The sequence below is a fragment of the Mercenaria mercenaria genome, chromosome 12, assembly GCF_021730395.1.
Source record: "Mercenaria mercenaria strain notata chromosome 12, MADL_Memer_1, whole genome shotgun sequence".
Lineage (NCBI taxonomy): Eukaryota > Metazoa > Mollusca > Bivalvia > Venerida > Veneridae > Mercenaria > Mercenaria mercenaria.
Window position 1 is genome coordinate 79,351,063 of NC_069372.1, and position 21,571 is coordinate 79,372,633.

Genomic DNA, 21,571 nt, shown 5'->3' on the forward strand with positions numbered 1-21,571 from the left:
GAATTCAGCGTACAGGTTTCCACAGATTCTCCAATACTTGAAATGTAAATGTTGTAAGGTGCGCGTTTTCTGATTGGTCGATAAGGATCAAAACAACGCATCATAAAATATCATGGCTGAAAAACAAGGTCAATATTGCGGGATAGCTGTGGATTTATGGCCGGTATAAAGTAATGCTGTGTATTTCAAGAATATCATTGGTGCAGATCGCGAGAAAAAGGGTCTTTCTTCGTGGACATGGTATATATTTTATAGTGTTTAACAATTTCCATTCATGTATTTGAGATGCGAGCAAATATTGCTCGCAGCAGATCCCAAGTTTTTGACATACTTTGGCTTGTCGCGGTGGTTGCAAAAGTCAGAAATTAAAAAGCAGCCACTCAGCGACAGTAAGCTTGTCTAACCTGTAATCAGAACAACACATTATATAAAGAAACTCCAATGAAATACAAGGGAGGATCCGGGGAGAGGGGTGTGCATTCGCCCCTAAAATCACCGGAGCATAGGTAGTTTTTCTTTTGTTCAGGGTGAAAAAAGTGCAAAATATGCATCATTTTTTCTCGCTCGCTACGCTCACATATATGATTTATAAAATATGCATTTTTTCTCGCTCGCTACGCTGGCATAGATATTTATCTTTTGTTCTGGGTGAAAAATATAAAATATGCATTTTATTCGCTCGCTATGCTCGCATAGGTAATTTGTCTTTTGTTCTAGGTAAAACAAAATATAAAATATGCATTTTTCTCGCTCGCTATGTTCGCACAATAAAAATCCAACAAATTTGCATGAGCTCCTATAACGCTCTTTACCATTTCTATGTTATAGTCCTTGGTAACCCCTCCCCATAAAATTCCACAGAAATCCAATCGGGCTAAAAATTCCATTCTAAGATACTTAAGCAAGAATAAGTTTGACAAGTCATAAAACGTGGACTATAATTAGCATCTTATTATTATAGCATACCCCCCAGAACCCCTAGTTCTCCCCCCCCCCCCAACACTATATTCTGGAACCGCCCCTGAAATATAAATATACACACCAACAAAGCACATTTTAAATCTCTTTAAAATAGGGTTTTCCAATTTTAGCGGCCAGGTTATAGTGAAAAGGTTGAGTCTGTCGTCTATAGAGAGTGTTATGTGTTATGTATTATACAAGGGATACATATGTTTGACGATTGATCCAGGAGACAGTGCTCAAGTGATTGAAGTTTGTATACATAATGTGACATAGTATACACAGTTTCCTCATGCATGTTATATATGGATGCCCTTTGAAGGTAATTTTTATGTTTATGACTCGGTTATCTTACGAAGAATTACGTTTTAAGATATATGAATGTATTAAACTCATGTATATTAAATTGTAATGTTTTAATAGTATGTTATCTTATCATGTTGTATTTTTGAGGAGAAAGAAATAAACTGTCTGACTTGACTTAATTTCATACTCAAAATTTAGGTCTATAGGTAAAGTTGAATAATAAACTCGAAACTCGTGTATTCTCTTGTTTAAGTTTAAAGACTTGTAACATAACAGCAAAATCAGTTTATTTACGGTTCGTAAACTTTAACTCGAGGTTAAAAACTAGGACATTGAAATTTAATCCAGCATAACATATTTTAACCGGTTGAAGGTACAAAGTATTGATATACTATTCATTTTACTGATAAACAGTTTTTACAATTCGACAATAACCATGCTTTTAACCATTAACTGTATATCAGTATTGTGCAAAAGAATAAACAATTAAATAAGTTCATTGATTGATTACGGCAGGTTGTGTGGAGTTTTGTTGGTTTTTGATACGGAAAGCTTTTGTTTGATGCTCGATGTAAGCTGATGAATGTGACACATTTGGTGAGTATTCATTTAATTCTCTTTTAAGGAAAAACTGTAGTTGCATATTTCATAGCTTTCTTTGAAATATTAAGACATTCCAGCATTTAACCCTTAGCCTGCTGGCGGCAAGTGATTCAGTTAGTACATGTATCTTTTTTGGTAAGCACCCCTTTTACTGTTAATGGTGCTGTCCTAATTGGAAGATGGACAAGTTCATTTTAGAAATGAAGCAGGGTATGGGTTTATGAATTAAACAAATATGCATGACAACATTGGAACTTTTTAGTTTGTTATGGGACAGTCACCAGTGTGATAAAATGTCACGGCGTTTGCGAGATTATGTCGTGTTGGTCACCGGAAGTTCTGGGTTTCTGGGACAGCATCTGGTGGGATTGTTGCAAACTCACGCAGAACACGTGACTGAAATAAGGGTTCTGGATACACAGCCGTACGTCAATAAAACAGGTATTGTTTTTATGTATGTTTTGAATTTACCTACTTAGCTGCAAATACAGTAGCAGAAATGAACAATATTTCATTGTATTAAGTTTATTTTCTAGAGTTAAGATAGGGTTTAGAGTTTATTATATTTCATTCAGTTATGCCAAGAAGCCCATGAGGACAAGCATTGCATGGTAATAATATGACGAACAGTGTTGTTAACAAATAATATTCGAAGCTTAATGACAAATGTTCTAAATAGCCGGAGAAGTTTACATGTAATTTTGCTAAATACAAAATTCTAATAGCAGAAATGGCATCTACATAGACACATAATTATACATAACCATATTACAATAAATCAATATGCCATGATCATAAACAATGATGCACCAAGATACACAATTATACATACCTCAAAAACTAGATCACCGTAACCCGTTCACGAAAACAAAAAGAAGGGTCCAGATGGTAATAACTTTACCGTAATAAGTGTTAACCTTTTCCCCAAAACGAATAAAGGACATATAATATTAATTGAACATTAACATTTTCAAAATTTTATTTTTGTTATATTTGATACCGGTGTAATGAAGTATTTCGACCCCCATAGAATAATGACCCCCGGTCATTATTCTATAGAAAAAGTGACCCCCCGGTCATAGTATTATGACCTCCAGATCATAGTACTATGACTCCCCCACGTGAAGTAAACTGAACCTCACGAAGAATATTGACTCCCATAAAAAAATGACCCCCGGTGATTTGGTCAAATTTAGTGATAACTCATGTATCTAAGGCCTAATTGCTGCATTTTATGCCCCCACTCGGGGGAGGGGGGCATATAGATTTGCCCTTGTCCGTCCGTCCGTCCTTCCGTTTGACCATTAGCCCCAGATACCATCACTTGACACAGAAATCAGAGCATTCCGCAACGGGAAAAGGGATTCTATTTCTAGACGCTGTATCTTGGTGTATACATTTTTTTTCAGGAAAATAACAATTCACAATACGTTCACAAAACACACCAGTTCATGTCAATAATCCCTGCAAACTTCGGTATGAAGTAATTCTTCAGAAGAAAACTGCACAAGAAACTGCTAGCATAGAACTTAGTATTAATAGAAGTTGCAATACTTAGCAGTGGCAGTAAAGTACGGTAGCGGCAACAATAAAAAGTAGTAGTAGTAGTAGTAGTAGTAGTAGTAGTAGTAGTGGCAGTGGTAGTGGCAGTTGCAGTAGTAGTAGCAGCAGCAGCAGCAGCAGAGGAATAAGTGACAGCAACAACAGCAGCAGGAGAAGAAGAGGTAGATGTACAAGACGTATTAGTGGAAGCAGGTATAGTAGTATCAGTAGTAGCAGTTGTAGTAGTAGTAGTAGAAGTAGTAGTAGTAGTAGTAGAAGTAGAAGAAGTACATGTAGTAATAGCAATAGAAGTAGCGGCACCAGTAGTAGTAGTACATTCAAAATGTTAACTATTGGCAATGGAGGGTATTAGAGTTGTAGATCTAGTAAAATTGTCCGTTAGGTTTGGTGGGGATCCCTTTTTAATAGATATTATCGTCGAAAGTCTTTTTAGGAGCCTGTGTTTTACACGGAAGAGTAACTTTTTTAAATAGAATAATGTCCGGGAATCGATATTGTATGAGAGTTCGAATGTAGTAATTTCGGCAGTGAGTATTTTACATGGAAGGAGTCACTTTTTCTATAGAATAATAACCGGGGTCGTTATTCTATGAGATTCGAAGGGAGTCATCTTTAGGGAGCCAGTATTTTACTTGGAGGGGTCAGTTTTTCTATAGAATAATGACCGGGGGGTCGTTATTCTATAGAGTTTTCAAAGGGAGTCAGTATTTTATAAGGGGAGTCAATATTTTACAGGAAAGGAGTCACATTTTCTATAGAATAATGACCGGGGGGTCGTTATTCTATGGGGGTCGAAATACTTCATTACACCGGCTTAAATACATTGATAGACAACAAGTAAAGATTAATAGAGAATAATAGGTTAGTGCCGTAGATGAGAAAGTTTATCTGGAGGTGGAGGAGGTTATCGGGTGAGCCGAAGGCGAACCTGATAACGTCCGGAGCCGAGCCAGATAAACTTTCTCCATCTTAGGCACTAACCTATTATTCTATTTATCTTGTCATTACTTCATTTTCCGATATTTGGCAATTTATTTTACAAAAATAAGTGTGCGACAACCGCTTTAATGACGTCATATTCGTAATGACGTCACTTATATAATGACGTGATTACCGGCAAAATCGCAATAACTTCTTCTTTTTTTAATAAAAACTCATTATTTGACCACTCATTTTCTTAGTTCGGACATTTCCAACACAATGATGATGGTTTCGTTGCAAAATTTCTTATGACAACAATATCGATCATAAGGTCACATGATCAACTGACCGTATATCACTGGTCACATGATCAACTGACGGTATATCAAGAAAGATATACGGCACCCTGATATCGGGTCGAAAATACTGCAAGTGACAGGATAAAAGTTAAGGACGATTTTCAGTATCTTGAATTCTTATCTGAACAAATATTCGTTTCTAGTTGCAAACGCATTGTGAATAAAAATCCTAAATATCCCGATTACATTTTCTTTCATTTACTTGTACGCGAATCGGCCTTGACCATCTGCCAGATTCAATGTTCAATCTGTGTGACGGTTACCCTAATCTAGCTAATGACAGGCAGAATTTGTTTACAGTGAATTAATCTAAACACAGTGGAGAGTTCCGGATGCGAACATTTTCACAATAGCTCTTCCCTGTAATATTTCAGCTCAAATAAAGTAAAAGATTGAAGCTATTTTCCGTTAATGAAAATCAGCAAGTCACGAACTTTAAGATCAGCAATATCATTCAGTTACTGCGTCTGTTAACACAAATATATTGCGAATTCACTACCTGTTTTTATGTATTTTTTTCACGTTTTAGATGAAACGAACTTATTGTATTCAGACCATCCACGTTGTTATATGTTATAAGACAAAAGGCATCAGGTATTACATTAATAGTTGCATATGAAAGAATTTACTTTATTGAATAGTTCGCCGATCAATAGTTGAAACTAATAGCTTCTGACTATTGACCGGTAAATCATTTAATAAGTGTTTTATTACATGATATATTTTTTATTCTCAAGTTTTTATTTAAGCGTATAGCAAACTAATGGGTACTGTGCATATTGAACGATCGATGATGCAGCAGTCACTCTCTTGCACACCGGCTACATTAGCATTCTCCAAACAGAGTTGTCGTTCGTTCCTCACCCATACACTATGCTAATTTATCGCATAGTGCGGCAATTTTCCTTTGATCTTTGCAGCATGTTATACATAGTAACACACATTATTACTACAAAACTGTGCTGATATCTTACAAAACTGTTGTGATATATATCAACACGGAAATCTCTATGGAGTTTCATAAGAAAAAAAGTGTTCCGATATATATCAGCACAGTAAAACTGTTCCGATATATATCGGAACACTTTTTCTCTATTGAGGTCCTATCAAGGGAGTATAATTTTTTCCTTTCAAAGAAAAGATGATTTTAGCTCCAATTTACAGTTCACAGAGAAAGAATTGTCACAAACACCTACATTTATAAAGTAAAAGAATAAATAAACTAGAATATTTCAAAAACTTGATAGTTATTGCCAAATTCAGAAATACATGAAATATATGAAATTCTGAGATTTCTCAAATGTTTCTTTTTCTTTGATTTTTTTTACAAACAAAACAACAAGTTTTACAATATGTCTGGCCAATGAAATGCAAAGATTTTAAACCAATGCAGAAATTTGTTGGGTACTTTTATCTGGGGAACACATTTTCTAAAACAGAAGTTTTGGTGTTTCAGTCAGCGAGGCGCAGAAAGGGAATCAAAAAAGTAAAAATAATAATAAACAAATTTAAATGAAAATAATATATAAATTTTAATGATAAACTATGCGATAAAACAGTTATAATATTTATCGCATAGCGCGGCAGTTTTCCTTTGATCTTTGCAGCATGTTATACATAGTAACACACATTATTACTACAAAACTGTGCTGATAACTTACAAAACTGTTGCGATATATATCAACACGGAAATCTCTATGGAGTTTCATAAGAAAAAAAGTGTTCCGATATATATCAGCACAGTAAAACTGTTCCGATATATATCGGAACACTTTTTCTCTATTGAGGTCCTATCAAGGGAGTATAATTTTTTCCTTTCAAAGAAAAGATGATTTTAGCTCCAATTTACAGTTCACAGAGAAAGAATTGTCACAAACACCTACATTTATAAAGTAAAAGAATAAATAAACTAGAATATTTCAAAAACTTGATAGTTATTGCCAAATTCAGAAATACATGAAATATATGAAATTCTGAGATTTCTCAAATGTTTCTTTTTCTTTGATTTTTTTTACAAACAAAACAACAAGTTTTACAATATGTCTGGCCAATGAAATGCAAAGATTTTAAACCAATGCAGAAATTTGTTGGGTACTTTTATCTGGGGAACACATTTTCTAAAACAGAAGTTTTAGTGTTTCAGTCAGCGAGGCGCAGAAAGGGAATCAAAAAAGTAAAAATAATAATAAACAAATTTAAATGAAAATAATATATAAATTTTAATGATAAACTATGCGATAAAACAGTTATAATATTTATCGCATAGCGCGGCAGTTTTCCTTTGATCTTTGCAGCATGTTATACATAGTAACACACATTATTACTACAAAACTGTGCTGATAACTTACAAAACTGTTGCGATATATATCAACACGGAAATCTCTATGGAGTTTCATAAGAAAAAAAGTGTTCCGATATATATCAGCACAGTAAAACTGTTCCGAATATATCGGAACACTTTTTCTCTATTGAGGTCCTATCAAGGGAGTATAATTTTTTCCTTTCAAAGAAAAGATGATTTTAGCTCCAATTTACAGTTCACAGAGAAAGAATTGTCACAAACACCTACATTTATAAAGTAAAAGAATAAATAAACTAGAATATTTCAAAAACTTGATAGTTATTGCCAAATTCAGAAATACATGAAATTCTGAGATTTCTCAAATGTTTCTTTTTCTCTGATTTTTTTTACAAACAAAACAACAAGTTTTACAATATGTCTGGCCAATGAAATGCAAAGATTTAAAACCAATGCAGAAATTTGTTGGGTACTTTTATCTGGGGAACACATTTTTCTAAAACAGAAGTTTTAGTGTTTCAGTCAGCGAGGCGCAGAAAGGGAATCAAAATAGTAAAAATAATAATAAACAAATTTAAATGAAAATAATATATAAATTTTAATGATAAACTATGCGATAAAACAGTTATAATATGTAGTGCTCGTGTGTTACCAGGATATATCAGAGCTAGGGGTACATCTCGTTATTTTTCTCTTCACATATCTGTCTCGGCCTACCGGCCTCGACGATATGTGCAGAGAAAAATACCCTCGATGTACCCCTAGCTCTGATATATCCTGGTAACACACTCTCACACATACTATAACTATTACGTAATGCTCGTGTGTTACCAGGATATATCAGAGCTAGGGGTACATCTCGTTATTTTTCTCTTCACATATCTGTCTCGGCCTACCGGCCTCGACGATATGTGCAGAGAAAAATACCCTCGATGTACCCCTAGCTCTGATATATCCTGGTAACACACTCTCACACATACTATAACTATTACGTAACCGGTGTGCAAGAGAGTGGGTGAGGAACGAACGATTGAAAAACCTGCACAAAGTCCACTAGTGGACTTCCGGTCCAGACGACAACAGATATTCTGTCTGTTTGATGTGAAATGTATGACAAGCGTCGTTTCAACTTGAGTATACGTGCCTGTGTAGATGCAGCATGAACGTGCAGTGTGCATTTTTAGAACGAATAAACAAAACGAATAGACCAATGTACCACTGTATGATTTCGCATTCAGAATAATTTCTAAGACGACTTTCGTTCATCATTTCGAGTTTTATTGTAGAGCTGTACATAGCTATGTCGTTTGGACCGGAAGCGATGTCGTCTGGACCGGAAGTTTACCAGCGGACTTGGAACAGGTTTTCATTAACATTGTAACATTGTTTTTTCTCTCATCTTGTACCAGTGTCGTCTGCTGCCAGTGTTGTCTGCTGCCAATGGACACGACACTTTTCTTGAGCACATTTTCCGATGTTATATGGTAACTCACTCGAGAAGACCCAAAGTCGAACACCCTGTGACCGGGTTATCGGTGTTAATGTTATGTTATCAGAGTTTTACCTGACTGGTTAAGATTAAGCTTCATTACATTTGAAAATATGAACAATTAGTTCACAGTATATTTGTAAAGATTTGATAAATATGTCTATGTATATAATATTACCACAGCTGTGTGTTAAATTTAAATGAACTATACCCTAAAAACGTAACGTATTAGCACTTAAACATAAAAGGCTCTTAGGCGTTTAACTGTTAGATTTCTTGTAGATTTTATTTATCGTAATTGACCAAGTTAAATGTATTTGAGTTAAATAATAAAATGCCAACGGTTCACGTTAGCAAAAGTTGAGCATGGTTTGTAACTTTAAGTTACAGGTACCTGATTTAGCAGATTTAATCAACACCTTTTCTAATTCATCATTTCTGTATACATTTAGTGCTCATGAATCATTTTAATACTTTTGAATTGATTGTAAAGAAAAGAAAGATTTTATTGCAAATATCTGCTACTGAAATATAATGATACTTTTATTTGTTTTTACTCATTTTAATTCTTTAGTTCATAAAACTTCCATATTGAAGTAGCTATCAGCAGCAGATTCAGTTTTATAAACAACACCCAGAATTCTGCTATGTCATTGGCCAACGTGTACTGACACAGCCAGTCAGATGCTAGAGGTTGGAGGTTGTATTTCTTTATGTTATTTTGGAAACTGCGTGTTTTTGTTTTTCAGAGTTCAGAGCGAAAAAGCCAGTGCGGCATTTTGTTGGAAGTATCATTGACCTTGACCTTATGAAAGAGGCATGCAGGGGCGTAGATTGTGTGTTCCACCTTGCTAGTATAATCGATATCTCTTTATTTGCCGACATGGAGAGGAGCTATCAAATAAATGTCGAAGGTAAAGTATTCCAATCTTAAACTATACTGTGCGCTCGTCCTCGCAGCATCAATCACTTCATATACTTTATACCAAATAATTGTGTTATTTAGAACTACGTTAATTGCAATTTGTCATCTTTGTTGAAATGTCTTACTGTTTCACATGAAATTATTCTGTAGGAATGTTTTAATACCACGTGATAAAGCTACTCGTGTCCGTTACACCGTTAAATCAGCTTTATTTTGACTGAGCCCCAACGTTAGCTCTGAACTCCCCATTTGTCTGTTAGAAGAAGACTACTTATATATCGTTAATTGCTGTAAACTCATACTGCATGTTGCGCCCTCTGGTGCGGATGCGTTCAGTCTGATGGGACTGCGGGTAACGGCAATAATGCCATTCTGAATCTGGAGAAGCATGTTCAAGTGGTCAGTTTTAGCGAATACCAGTCGAGGTCCTCTAACATTTAGATGACGCACCACTGACTGCAGCCGGTAAACCTGTAGTGAACAAGCCGATCCATTTTATTGTTTAACCTCAGTATTCCTTCGCAATACAAGTATCATATTTAATTACGGGCTAGAATGCACTTTACTGATACGCACTTCCTGCTAGAATTTTAAAAGGTATAGTGTGCTTGTTACAATCGCTTAGATAAATTCAATAAACTAAACAGAAAAACAGGGGTGTGGGGACGGTAGCCCCCGTAAAGATTAGAAAGAGTATTTATTGAAATGGTGTACCAGTAAAGTTCAGGTGTTCCAAGTTACGTCTATCTTGGCCGTCCTTTTAGCTTGCTTGAACCCACAGCAGTTAAATCTCGCAAGACCTTTTCATCCGAAATCATTGATTATCCGTTAGTATGGAGTACATATCTAAGATTTGCCTCACCTGGCTATACACAATTCGTGTTCCAAGATCTACTGACGACTTGTGTGAAGGAATCGAGGATTTGTTGGCGGATATATATTTTTCTCCATTCTCAATATGCACGACCATGGCATATCGCCTGTCTGAAGACACTTGCTTTGTTTCTAATGAGTGTTGATACTGTCTTGCGACAACTGACGCGATTTTATACATCGCGAGCTTCAAAGCAGCCGTTCGTATGCCTTTTGTGAGTCCAGACCAGCATGCCGTTTCAGCACTCAATTCCAAATTCCAGTGGGTCCTTATGTTCATCATGGTAGTGTTTAGACTTGGGCCCCTGTCTAGCATAGTGTACATATCTTCACTGGTAAAGACACACTAGTAAAGACTTCATTCATTCTCCGACTGTCTGCTCCTATCACTGTATGCGAGTCCGTGCCTGCTTTTTTAAATGGCACTACACAGTAGCATAACTGACCAATCAAAAAGTATTCTCTCTTACAAATTATATTTTTATGACACGATAAAACAAATACGGAGCACAACACAATACATTGTATCACAGAGTACAGACACGATTACGGACTACGGAGTACTGATATGATGACTAAGGACATGTACATACAAATATGATAATAAAATCATTAAACAAGTGCACCTTGACTGCTGCAATAAAATTTGCAAAAAAGAACACCCTGGAAAAAAAGACAGAAAACAAAACTATTTATTTCCCCGAAGCACGAAGTTTACAAGATCCCTGTTTGATATCTGTACTTTCCATTGCACTAACACTTTTCTGTTTATTATTATTATACCAGATTTATATAGCGCCCTTTTCATGATAAACACGTTCTAAGGCGCTTTACAGCAACTGCAGCCACACAGGGCGCGAAATCATCCTTTACTAGTACAGACTAGAGGGACAAAATGAGATAAAGCCCCCAGAACACAGAGAGAACTTTTCAGATACAGACTCTTTTCGAATAGAAAAGAGTCTGGTTCTTTAACGTGCCCAGTGTATAGCACGATACACGCGAAGTCGTATTTCCTGGGAAAAACCAGTACAGGCCTCTAGTTAGGTGGGAGACACTCAAGAGCATCTCAGAAATTCCCAGTGCCTGGACCGGGATTCGAACCCCGGACCTCTGGATTGACAGTCAAGCGTGTTACCACTAGACCACCGGCCCACCTATGTATCTATATATATGATAAGCTGCATTCTTTTATACAAATACATGGCATTTATATAGCGCAAAAATTATAAAATATTCTATTGCGCTTTACAATTACATAACACACATTTAACATATATACATACAAAATATGAACAGGATTCTAGAACTTAGATTTAAAGATTTGGACATATATAAATACTATTTTACACCACTTCTGAATATTTTGTATTTTAACAAGACTACACTCATTGTTCATAAAACTGCCTAAATAAATGTGTTTTCAGTTTTGATCTAAAGCTGGCTTCAGACTGAATGTTTTTCAGATAGCTAGGCAGATCGTTCCACCATTTGGGACCAACGACTGCCATAGATCTGTCTGCTAGTTTTGTTCGCCGTCTAGGGATGTTAAAGTTAGTGTCACTTTGTGAGCGAAGTCTGTATCGTTGTCGAGTAGGTACAAACATTTCCCTCAGATATACTGGAGCTGTACCATTGATGACACGGAAGACTATTACTAAAACTTTGAACATGACTCTAGCCTTAACTGGAAGCCAGTGTAATTCTTTCAGAAGTTCGGTACTTGGTTTTTCATAGGAAGCATTCTTGACTACTCTAGCGGCATGATTTTGGACTCGCTGTAGTTTATTGATTTGGTAGGCTGGAATTTCTGTAAATAAACTGTTTTGCGAGAAAACTTCTGCATAATACATGTTAATGTATTGAAATGATTTATTAATTACAGGTACGAAAACAGTCATAGAAGCGTGTAAAACAACAGGGGTAAAACGTTTAATATACTGTAGTTCGGCGGGAGTGATACTGGGGTATGACGACATTATAGACGGTCGGGAAGATGGTTTAGAGTATCCCAGGGAGCACCTGTTTCCTGTCTATGGAAAAACTAAGCAACAAGCCGAGGAACTTGTGATACAAGCAAATGGTAATACTGTATTTTGTTGGTTTGATTTTCTTTTTTGGGGGGTTTTAACGCCGTTTTCCAGCAGTATTTAAGTCACGTAAAGGCTGGCAGTTAACCTAACTAGTGTTTCTGGGTTCTTTACCAGTATAAACCTGTTCTCCGCAAGTAACTGCCAACTTTCCCCAATGAAACAGAAGTTTTGTTTGTTTGTATGTTATTAGTTTTACGCCGTTTTTCAACAGTATTTCATTTATGTAACGACGGGCAGTTAACATAAACCAGTGTTCCTTGATTCAGTACCAGTACAAACCTGTTCTCCGCAAGTAACTACTAACTTCACTACATGAATCAGAGGTGGAGGACGATTAGTTTCAGACACAATCCGTAGATCTCTGTGGATTTGCGCTCTCCCTATTTAGCTAAGCGGGCTGGCTAGATTACTTAACCGTTACTCTTCCGACAGAGATTTGATTTTGACTTGTTCTTTTTTTTTTTGTAAAACATGTTCACCTCAGCAGATAAGTAAAGGTGCAGGTCAGTAATTTTGTTTAGATGAAAATATTGCCGAAGTCTTTGCCACTATTTATTTTAGCTTATTTTCTAAAAATGTTTTAAGATACGAAATCCAACCGTACAATATGTAGTAATAGTTTCTTCCTTTATTGACGATAGCAGAGTATTCTTTAAATAAATGTAAAACTTGAAGCCATCACCATACATTATATGACCATGCTAGTTCAAACTTCAAACATAAATGAAGTCACTTGAAACTTTTTTCTCACTTAAGCTGACCTGAGTAGGAAGAGCTCAACAGTTCAAAGGGCGGGTGCGGCAGAAGTCTGTCTGATTTTTAATTTAAATGCGCTACTAATGACCTCGTTCGCTCTCACACCTTGTCATGATGAGATTTTAAAGACAATATGTTTAAAGATTATCACCTCCTAACTAAAAATTGACACGTGACATGGTGAGTGAAAAAGGTCGAAATTTATGTACCGATGTTTTCTGCTGATTAATCTACATTCTCTGAGGAATATTGCTCTTTGGTATTGACTAAGTGTTATTTAAACATATTTCCTGGAATATATCGACCGAGAATGCAGGCAAACCAGAAGAATAGCGGTGATAATTCGATTTTTCGTAGTGGATTTAGCTCGCAACGTGGGCGGGGAGGTGGTCACAGTCATGGCGGCCATAACACGAATGCGTGGCAGGTGCAAAACAACAAACGAAACAAACGTAAAAGACATTCAACCGGTGGTACGTACGAAACAAACATAACAACAGAACAATTTAAAGCATTGAGCATGGACGATAAATTAAACACCATATTTGATAGGCTAAATAAAATGGAACATATTGAGTCGAAAGTGCGAAATATGGAACATTCCGTGCAAGATTTGAACAATGAAAATAAAAGCACAAATTTTAGGTTAAAAATATTAGAATATAGAGCCATAGACAATGAAGTGAAAAATCGTAAACTAAATCTGGTTTTCCGTGGAATCAAGGAAGAACCCCATGAAGATTAGAAAAGAAAACATCAGACATTATCGCATTGTACCTTGAAATTGACACTTCAAAAAATATTGTAAACAACGTGTATCGGTAGGATTATCTAGTGACTCGCTGTGCCGCCCTATTATAGTCTGTTTCCAAATGAAAATGATATCGAACTGATTCTTCGCAATGCGTACAAGCTGAAAGGTTCTGAGTACGGGATAAAATAGGGACTATCCTAGAGAAATAGTTCAAGCACGCTCAAAATTATGGAAACGCTATAAGACTGAGAAATCCAGAAATCCGAGAGGAACTGTTGTCATTGGATACCCGGCAAAACTTATAGTTAAACGGAAGGTAATACAAGACGAATTCCCGGATTGGAAATACGTGATGCGGGCTGCGAGAGGCTCGCGCTTGGAACCGTCTAATCCAGAAACTGCACGTGCGGAACGTATAACCAAACAGAAACACGTGACAAAGGGCACTGCTCCGGTGTCCACTTCGAACATGTTCAGGGCACTTTCTGCTGAGTCGGTGCAATCGGACCTCTAGCACGGAAGGCTACAATTCTGTCCGTGAAACCACCTCTTCGGACAAAAGTGAGACGGAGTTGGATGACTATAGTCAGTCCATGCTCCGAATGCAGACTCAATTCGACTCCAGCTCGGGTCGTAGATCGGGAAATTCCGCCGGGGCTACTGGTGGACCCGGTGACCAATCAAAGCCGAGTTCCACTTCCAGTGCTATGGGCTAGGTCAGCGGAGGGAATAGCGACCGTGTGACGTGTCAACAACAGACTGCTATGAACAAAAGTGGTAAAACATTGAATGAATCGAACGGTACTTTACATACTTTAAGCATTGCTGCTCTTAATGTTTGTGGCCTTAAGAGGCGTTCTTTATACCCAGAATTTGTTAATTTAGTTAAAAGTCATGACATATTTTTACTATCAGAAACAAACGTGGATGAGCATGATATTATTGATATTGACGGATATACCTTTTTTAGTAAACCTCGTAAACAAAAATATATTAGAAAAAGTGGTGGGGTCGGTGTATTGATAAAGGACAGTGTTGCCAAATATATGTTGATACTATTGATAGCAATTCTGAATATATAATGTGGATAAAACTAAAACCTCAATGTACAAATTTAGAAACAGATATTGTTCTGGGTATTGTATATGTACCTCCGATGCATTCTAGGTTTTATAATGATGACGAATTTGAGTTGTTTGAATCTGATATTTTTGCAATATGTAGCGAATATGAACATGTTTATATTTCTGGCGATTTTAATGCCCAAACGGCAGAAATGCAAGACTACACTAAAAATGACGATTTTTTGTCAGACTTTTTTCATTTTGACAATGATACCATAAGCTTTTTGATCAAAGGTCCAAATGGAAAACAGTGGAATTTCATTAGAGAGAAAATCGCATGATAAGAAGATAAATAATCATGGCTACAAACTTATAGACCTGTGCAAAATTAATAATGTATTTATTATTAATGGAAGGCTGGGAAATAAGCCAAGTAACCTAACCTTCCGAAATGTCTCATTAATTGATTATCTGTTATCTTCAATTTCTGCATATAAATTTTTGTACGAATTTAATGTGACTAATGTAGACAGTCTGATGTCAGATGGGCATTCACTAATTACCTTTAAACTCATAATTAATCAAAAGATAACGCATGATACAAGCATGAGTAAACCAAAAAGCCCAAAATGGGATCAAACATTATCTCATACTTTCAATGAAAATATTAGTTTTGAGGATATAACTGCAACTGTATCTCAAATGCAAGCGAGCAATCCTGATGATGTAGATCAAAACAGATCGATAATGTTACCTCTAAATTGTCAGACATATTCATACAAAGCGCCCAAAAAACATTCCCGATAATAAGTCAAGAAATAAAGCGTTTAAAAGTAACTACAAAAAGCCATGGTATGGTACTGAGTGTGACAAAGCACGAAAAACTTATAACAAGGCTAGAAAAAAATATACTAAGCACCCATCAGAGTACAATAAACTTCATGCAAAAAGTGCATGTAAAAAGTATAAAAATACAATGAACATGTAATAAATAAATACAATAAAAATAACCAAAATAAATTAAGGAAAATGCATACAAAGCAACCAAAAGAATATTGGAAGTTCCTTAATACTGTAAAATCGAAAAGCAAAAGGCTGAAATGCCATCACTTGATTCCATGTATAATTATTTTAAGGATACTAATAATAACCAATACCACGATATGGATGACAGCGATATTCTTAATAATTTAAACATTAGTGATGACGATAATTTATTAAACGCATATATAAGTCAGGAAGAAATTGTTAAATGATAAATAATTTAAACAATGGTAAGTCTCCCGGCTGGATAGTATAATTAACGAATATATCAAATCTACTAAGGAGAAAATGTTACCTCTGTATATTGCTTTATTTAACCTCATACTTAAAACAGGTATAATACCGAGAAGCTGGACTGAAGGGTCATTATACCCATATACAAAAAAGGTGATCCATTAAACACCGAAAATTATCGGCCAATCACGTTACTTTCATGTGTTAGTAAACTATTTACTTCTATACTAATTTAAGATTGGGAAAGTTCCTTGACCAGAATAGCATCCTCTCGGAAAACCAAGCCGGTTTCAGGGCAAATTACTCCACTACGGACCACATATTCACTTTTAAACTCCATTATTGAATTATTAAGGCATAGTAAAAAGCAAATATTTACATGCTTCATTGATTTCTCTCGAGCATTTGATTCCGTGTGGAGGGTAGGTCTGTGGAGGAAGTTGATAAAGTATAATGTAAATGGAAAGTTCTTCCGAGTAATACGAAATATGTACTCTAACATTAAGTCCTGTGTCTCTGATGGTAACACTAATTCACAATTTTTTCACAGCAATTGTGGGGTACGCCAAGGGGAGAATTTATCCCCTCTACTATTCTCCTTATTCCTAAATGACCTCGAAGAATATTTAGATCAAAAAGGCAACTCTGGAATCAAGATGCAAGATAATGAGAACGATCTTGTCACCTGGCTAAAAATAATAGTTTACTTTATGCAGATGACACAGTTCTTGTCTCTGATAATGCTGATGACCTACAAAAATGCCTCAATGACTTTAATGATTATTGCAAAACCTGGAACTTGGTTGTAAATAAAGATAAAAACTAAGATTATTGTCTTTGGTGCCAGAAATAATGCTAACTTCTCATTCAAAATTGATAATTCTACACTAGAAGTAGTTGATTCTTATAAATATTTAGGGGTATGGTTTTCTAAATCTGGAAGCTTTCTAAATGCAAGAAAAAATCTCGCACAAACGTCTCGTAAAGCTATGTTCTTATTCTATAAAAGAATTAATAACCTTAATTTACCTATTGATCTAATTCTTAAATTATTTGATCATACGATACTACCAATATTAACATACTCATCAGAAGTATGGGGTTATGAAAATTTATCAATGCTTAATAAAATTCATAATGAATTTTTGAGGAAGCTGTGCAATCTAAGAAAAAGTACTCCACAGTACATGCTTTTAGCTGAGTTTGGAAGGTATCCAATTGATATAACTGTAAAATGTAGAATGATAGGATTTTGGAATAGGCTAGTTACTGGTAAACAAGATAAACTCTCATACCAATTATATAAGTATATGCTTAATCTATCAAATTTCAAATCTAAATGGATCAACCACGTAAAAAATATCTTTGCTGAAACTGGAAGAATAGACATATGGCAAAACCAAGAGCAACTTGAAACAAAATCAATTAAATATATTATTAAAAGATACTACTTGATCAAAACATTCAAAGTTGGCATGCATCTTACAAAACTCATCAAAAGGTAAAAATTATGCCCTAATTAAGGATAAAATAGAAATAGAACCATACCTGATTAAACTAGATAAATCTGAAAGTAGGCTTTTAATCAAATTTCGAACTAGCAATACGTATTTTCCCAATGAAGTTGGTAGATGGCCGGGTTAGCTGTTAATGAAAGGAATGCCCGTGCTGTGATAGCTTGGAGACAGCTGATGAATATCACCTGCTACTTAAATGTACCTATTTTCATGCAGATAGAACAACCTATCTGAAACGCTATTATTATGAAAATACGAATGTGTACAAATTCAGTGAACTTCTAAACAACTCTTCCATTAAACAGTTAAGAAATGTATGTAAATTTATTAAAATACTCTTTAAAAAGTTCAAGACATGATCCTGAAGAAGTACTCATGTATTGTATAAAAGCTTTGTCTTATAAATAGGCCTATGTACACTATTTGTCTGAAATTGTAATGCTTGATGTTTGATGCAAACATCCGACTGTTTCCTTTTATGATGGTACCTCAAAGTTGTATTCTACATGTCTACATAATCATTTATGCAGGTGCGAAGTAATGCGCTAGTGTCACTGGTGACGGGGCGCGGACCCGGTGGCGGGCTGGGAATGCGGCATGACATGGAAATCCATGTGACCATGGAGACTCATGTCGTGCTGGGTATCCCTAGCCGTGGCCTCGGGTGCGTGCTCCCGGAACTTTGGACAGGACCGCGTTATTTCGCACCTATCCTACAACTGTTAATTGCAATAAAGTAATTTAATTCAGACAAAGCACATGCCGACTGAAATGCTATTTTCAAGCACATATCTGCACTAGCTCCTTGAAGATGTGCCCATTTAGCTTCTCAATGACAGCTGAAACCCAGCACAGCATTGTCGCCCATGTGCTTTGTACGTTTGTTACAAAATGTTTAAAATAATGAACATAATAATGTTTCTAATCAACTTACTAATGCATCTTTGACATCCAGTGATACTCCCATCTGTATTTTTATAATCCACAATGATTGAATATTATTATAATCCTTACTTCTAACAAAACAAATACCAGGTCACCTTTCCACTGTCGGTGCACATATTTTTACCAAGAGAACCAATCAATTGCGAGAACGCACCGATAAACACGCCCATGTGTAGTCATTCACACGTTTAATAGCTTTGACCCAGTGATCGAGTCAATACACATTGTCACGTGACCTGTGTATTCTATATTAGTAAACAAAATACCTTAGATGAATATAGTCTGTTTCAAAAGTTATAGTTCCCCTTTCCCGCTGACGAAATGCTCCAAAAAGATCACAATCATAAAAATGGTATTTGTTTTGCGTGTAGGACTGGGATGGGGCTGGAGACACATTCGCAGTACTGTAAAATACTTATTTGCTGTAATGTGGCTGTGCCCTTACCCCCAAAACAGTCCAATCAGTGAAAATGTAATTCTACTTCCTAGCATTTTTTAGAACTGAAATTAATAACACCATGTCACGTATAATTGTATTGTATTTAGAGCAACTGTTCGCTCATACATCGTGTAATATGATTTGAGATGAAATAAAGTGTTGTCTATGTCTATGTCTATGTCCTAACGAAAACCGACTTTTACTTTCGCCAAAAACACAGAGCTGAAAATAAATACAAAAATTGTAGTTCTTCAAACGCCAGCTGGTCAAATTTTTCAACAAAATGTTTACAGTGTTTTAACGAGAAAAAAAACCATCCGCTAAAGGACGTGTCCTTCTTTCTTTACTTATGTGTAATAATAAATATCTCTCTGTCAGGAAGTGCTAGTCCGATTATGAACTAAATGCCACACATATTGTCTGCCGGTGATAGTGGGAGGGGTGGGGGAGCGGCTGCTTTCTAAAACATTGTTCTCTCAGTTATGGCATATAAAAATGTATGATGCACTATCAATATAGTTTTATGCAAGGACATCTTACATCTTTTGAAAACACCGTCATCTATGCTCACTACAGGTTAAAATGCTAAAGATTTTTCGTTCAACAGGAGCGGAATAGAGTGGGATGGCTTGGGGCTGTCCTGACCCCAAGTGTCTGTGCTTCTGGCCCATTTGACTTATTATTCAAAAGATACTATTGTACATACCACAATGTGTTGATGTTGTGACACCGGTTTCCGAGATCACTGACTATTAAACTAAAGTAGGCATGTTGTCTTTAATGAAATATTTTTTTTAAAAAAAAACAAAAAACCAACAATAATGTCGTATGAAATGCAAGATTTGCAAGAAATTCGTTCTGGTTTTATATAAGTAGTCTGATGGTATCTAGAATGTTTAATGAAATTGTCGAGAGTTTCAGAGTTTAAGTTCACTTAGAATGTACTGAAGATTATAACAACTTTTTTATACAATAGAATGTTTATGTTTTTAATTTGAAATGAGGAAGTCGCTTTATGAGCTGAACTGTACTGATTTGAATTAAAACCCTAACCCCATTTAAGCCCCATAAGGCTTTTCCTTTTATGTTGAAAGAGATTACTTAGCTGTCCAAATAGCGAATATGCATAAATACATGGCTAGAAATGCACTTGTTTCTATATTAGACATAATCTTGAACTATCAGCACCATAAAGGGAGGTAATCAAAAACAAAACATTCAAATAATATTTTCTGTATTCAAATATTTCACAAATAGTCGAAAAAAAACAGCTATTGGAAGTAAGATTTAACAAAACATTTGTTCGTAAAAATGTGGCAGTCACGTTATAAACAAATAGATTGTGGCCCTTTAAGAGAATGGCAAAGACTTGCAACACCTCCGTACGTGTAAAAATACTTAAACTCGCCTGTACATTTACATATCATAATATTTTTCTGGTGACATTACATTAGTTCTGACTACAATTTCAACACTTTTCAGGTAGTACATTACAGACCGCGTCAATCCGACCCGCTGCGATATACGGCGACCTGGACTGGAAAAGTCTTGGTACTTTGTACGGCAATAGATTTACCAAAGCTACTGGATACTATGTATATGTCGACTTTTCCTTTAAACACACCGACTGGGTCTATGTGGGAAACGTTGCATGGGCTTTTATACAGGCAGATATGACGCTTCGTGAAAACAAACACCCGGAAGCTGCTGGTCAATGCTACTTTATTACAGATGATACGCCTAAAATGGAAGGACAAGGTGCCATGTTTACAATGGTTAAGGACAGTGGTCTGAAACCATTTCCTCTCTCGCCACCAATGTGGCTACAAATGGTATTAATGCGTGTATTCATTTTTGTGCTTACATTTATTTCATTATTTTGGACGGTGAATTTCTCGCTAGGTAAATGGATATGTTATATGAGGGGAATGACATGGTTGTTGGACAGACAGAAAGCCACTCATCTGTTAGGGTATGAGCCATTATTTGGACCAGATGAGGTGAAACAACGAGTGGTGAAATATATCAGATCTATTTCAAACTAGTGATTTTCATAAAAGTATAGATAGAGATAGTAATTATGTACATATTTTAGTATATTTTATATTTAGTCTTTTCATGAAATATAGTTGCACGTGTAAATTACTGTTTGAATGTTAGTGTTTTGTTTGAAAAGATTATGGGCCAAATTGGGAATAGGGAAGACTATGTAAAGTTGTTGAAAAAAAACGCACATGCACCCAATAAGGCCGACAGATGTTGCCAAACGTTAAAAAAGATATGGACATATTATACGTTCTGCACGGGTATTTTATACGTACATAATTGATTTTATTATGTAACTGTGATTTTTTACATCAAATAAAACCTATTGATACAAATTTCTTAATACAAATAGACTCGGATTAATAGCTATGATACTTCCTG

At 35.7% G+C, this 21,571-nt stretch overlaps 1 protein-coding gene across 2 annotated transcripts; it reads left to right on the top strand.

The window, feature by feature from the left end:
* The first annotated feature begins 1,096 nt into the window (after positions 1 to 1,096).
* Positions 1,097 to 21,290, top strand: LOC123534660 (3 beta-hydroxysteroid dehydrogenase/Delta 5-->4-isomerase type 1-like). Of its 2 annotated transcripts, XM_045317000.2 has the most exons (6): positions 1,097 to 1,282; positions 1,783 to 1,863; positions 2,132 to 2,310; positions 9,250 to 9,414; positions 12,184 to 12,381; positions 20,627 to 21,290. In XM_045317000.2, the coding sequence occupies exons 3-6, from the start codon at positions 2,163 to 2,165 to the stop codon at positions 21,187 to 21,189; spliced, it is 1,074 nt and encodes a 357-aa protein (XP_045172935.2). In that variant the 5' UTR covers positions 1,097 to 1,282; positions 1,783 to 1,863; positions 2,132 to 2,162; the 3' UTR covers positions 21,190 to 21,290. The 2 variants fall into 2 exon arrangements, with proteins under 2 accessions (XP_045172935.2, XP_045172934.2); XM_045316999.2 differs by lacking the exon at positions 1,097 to 1,282 and having other exon boundaries at positions 1,662 to 1,863.
* Positions 21,291 to 21,571: the final 281 nt, after the last annotated feature.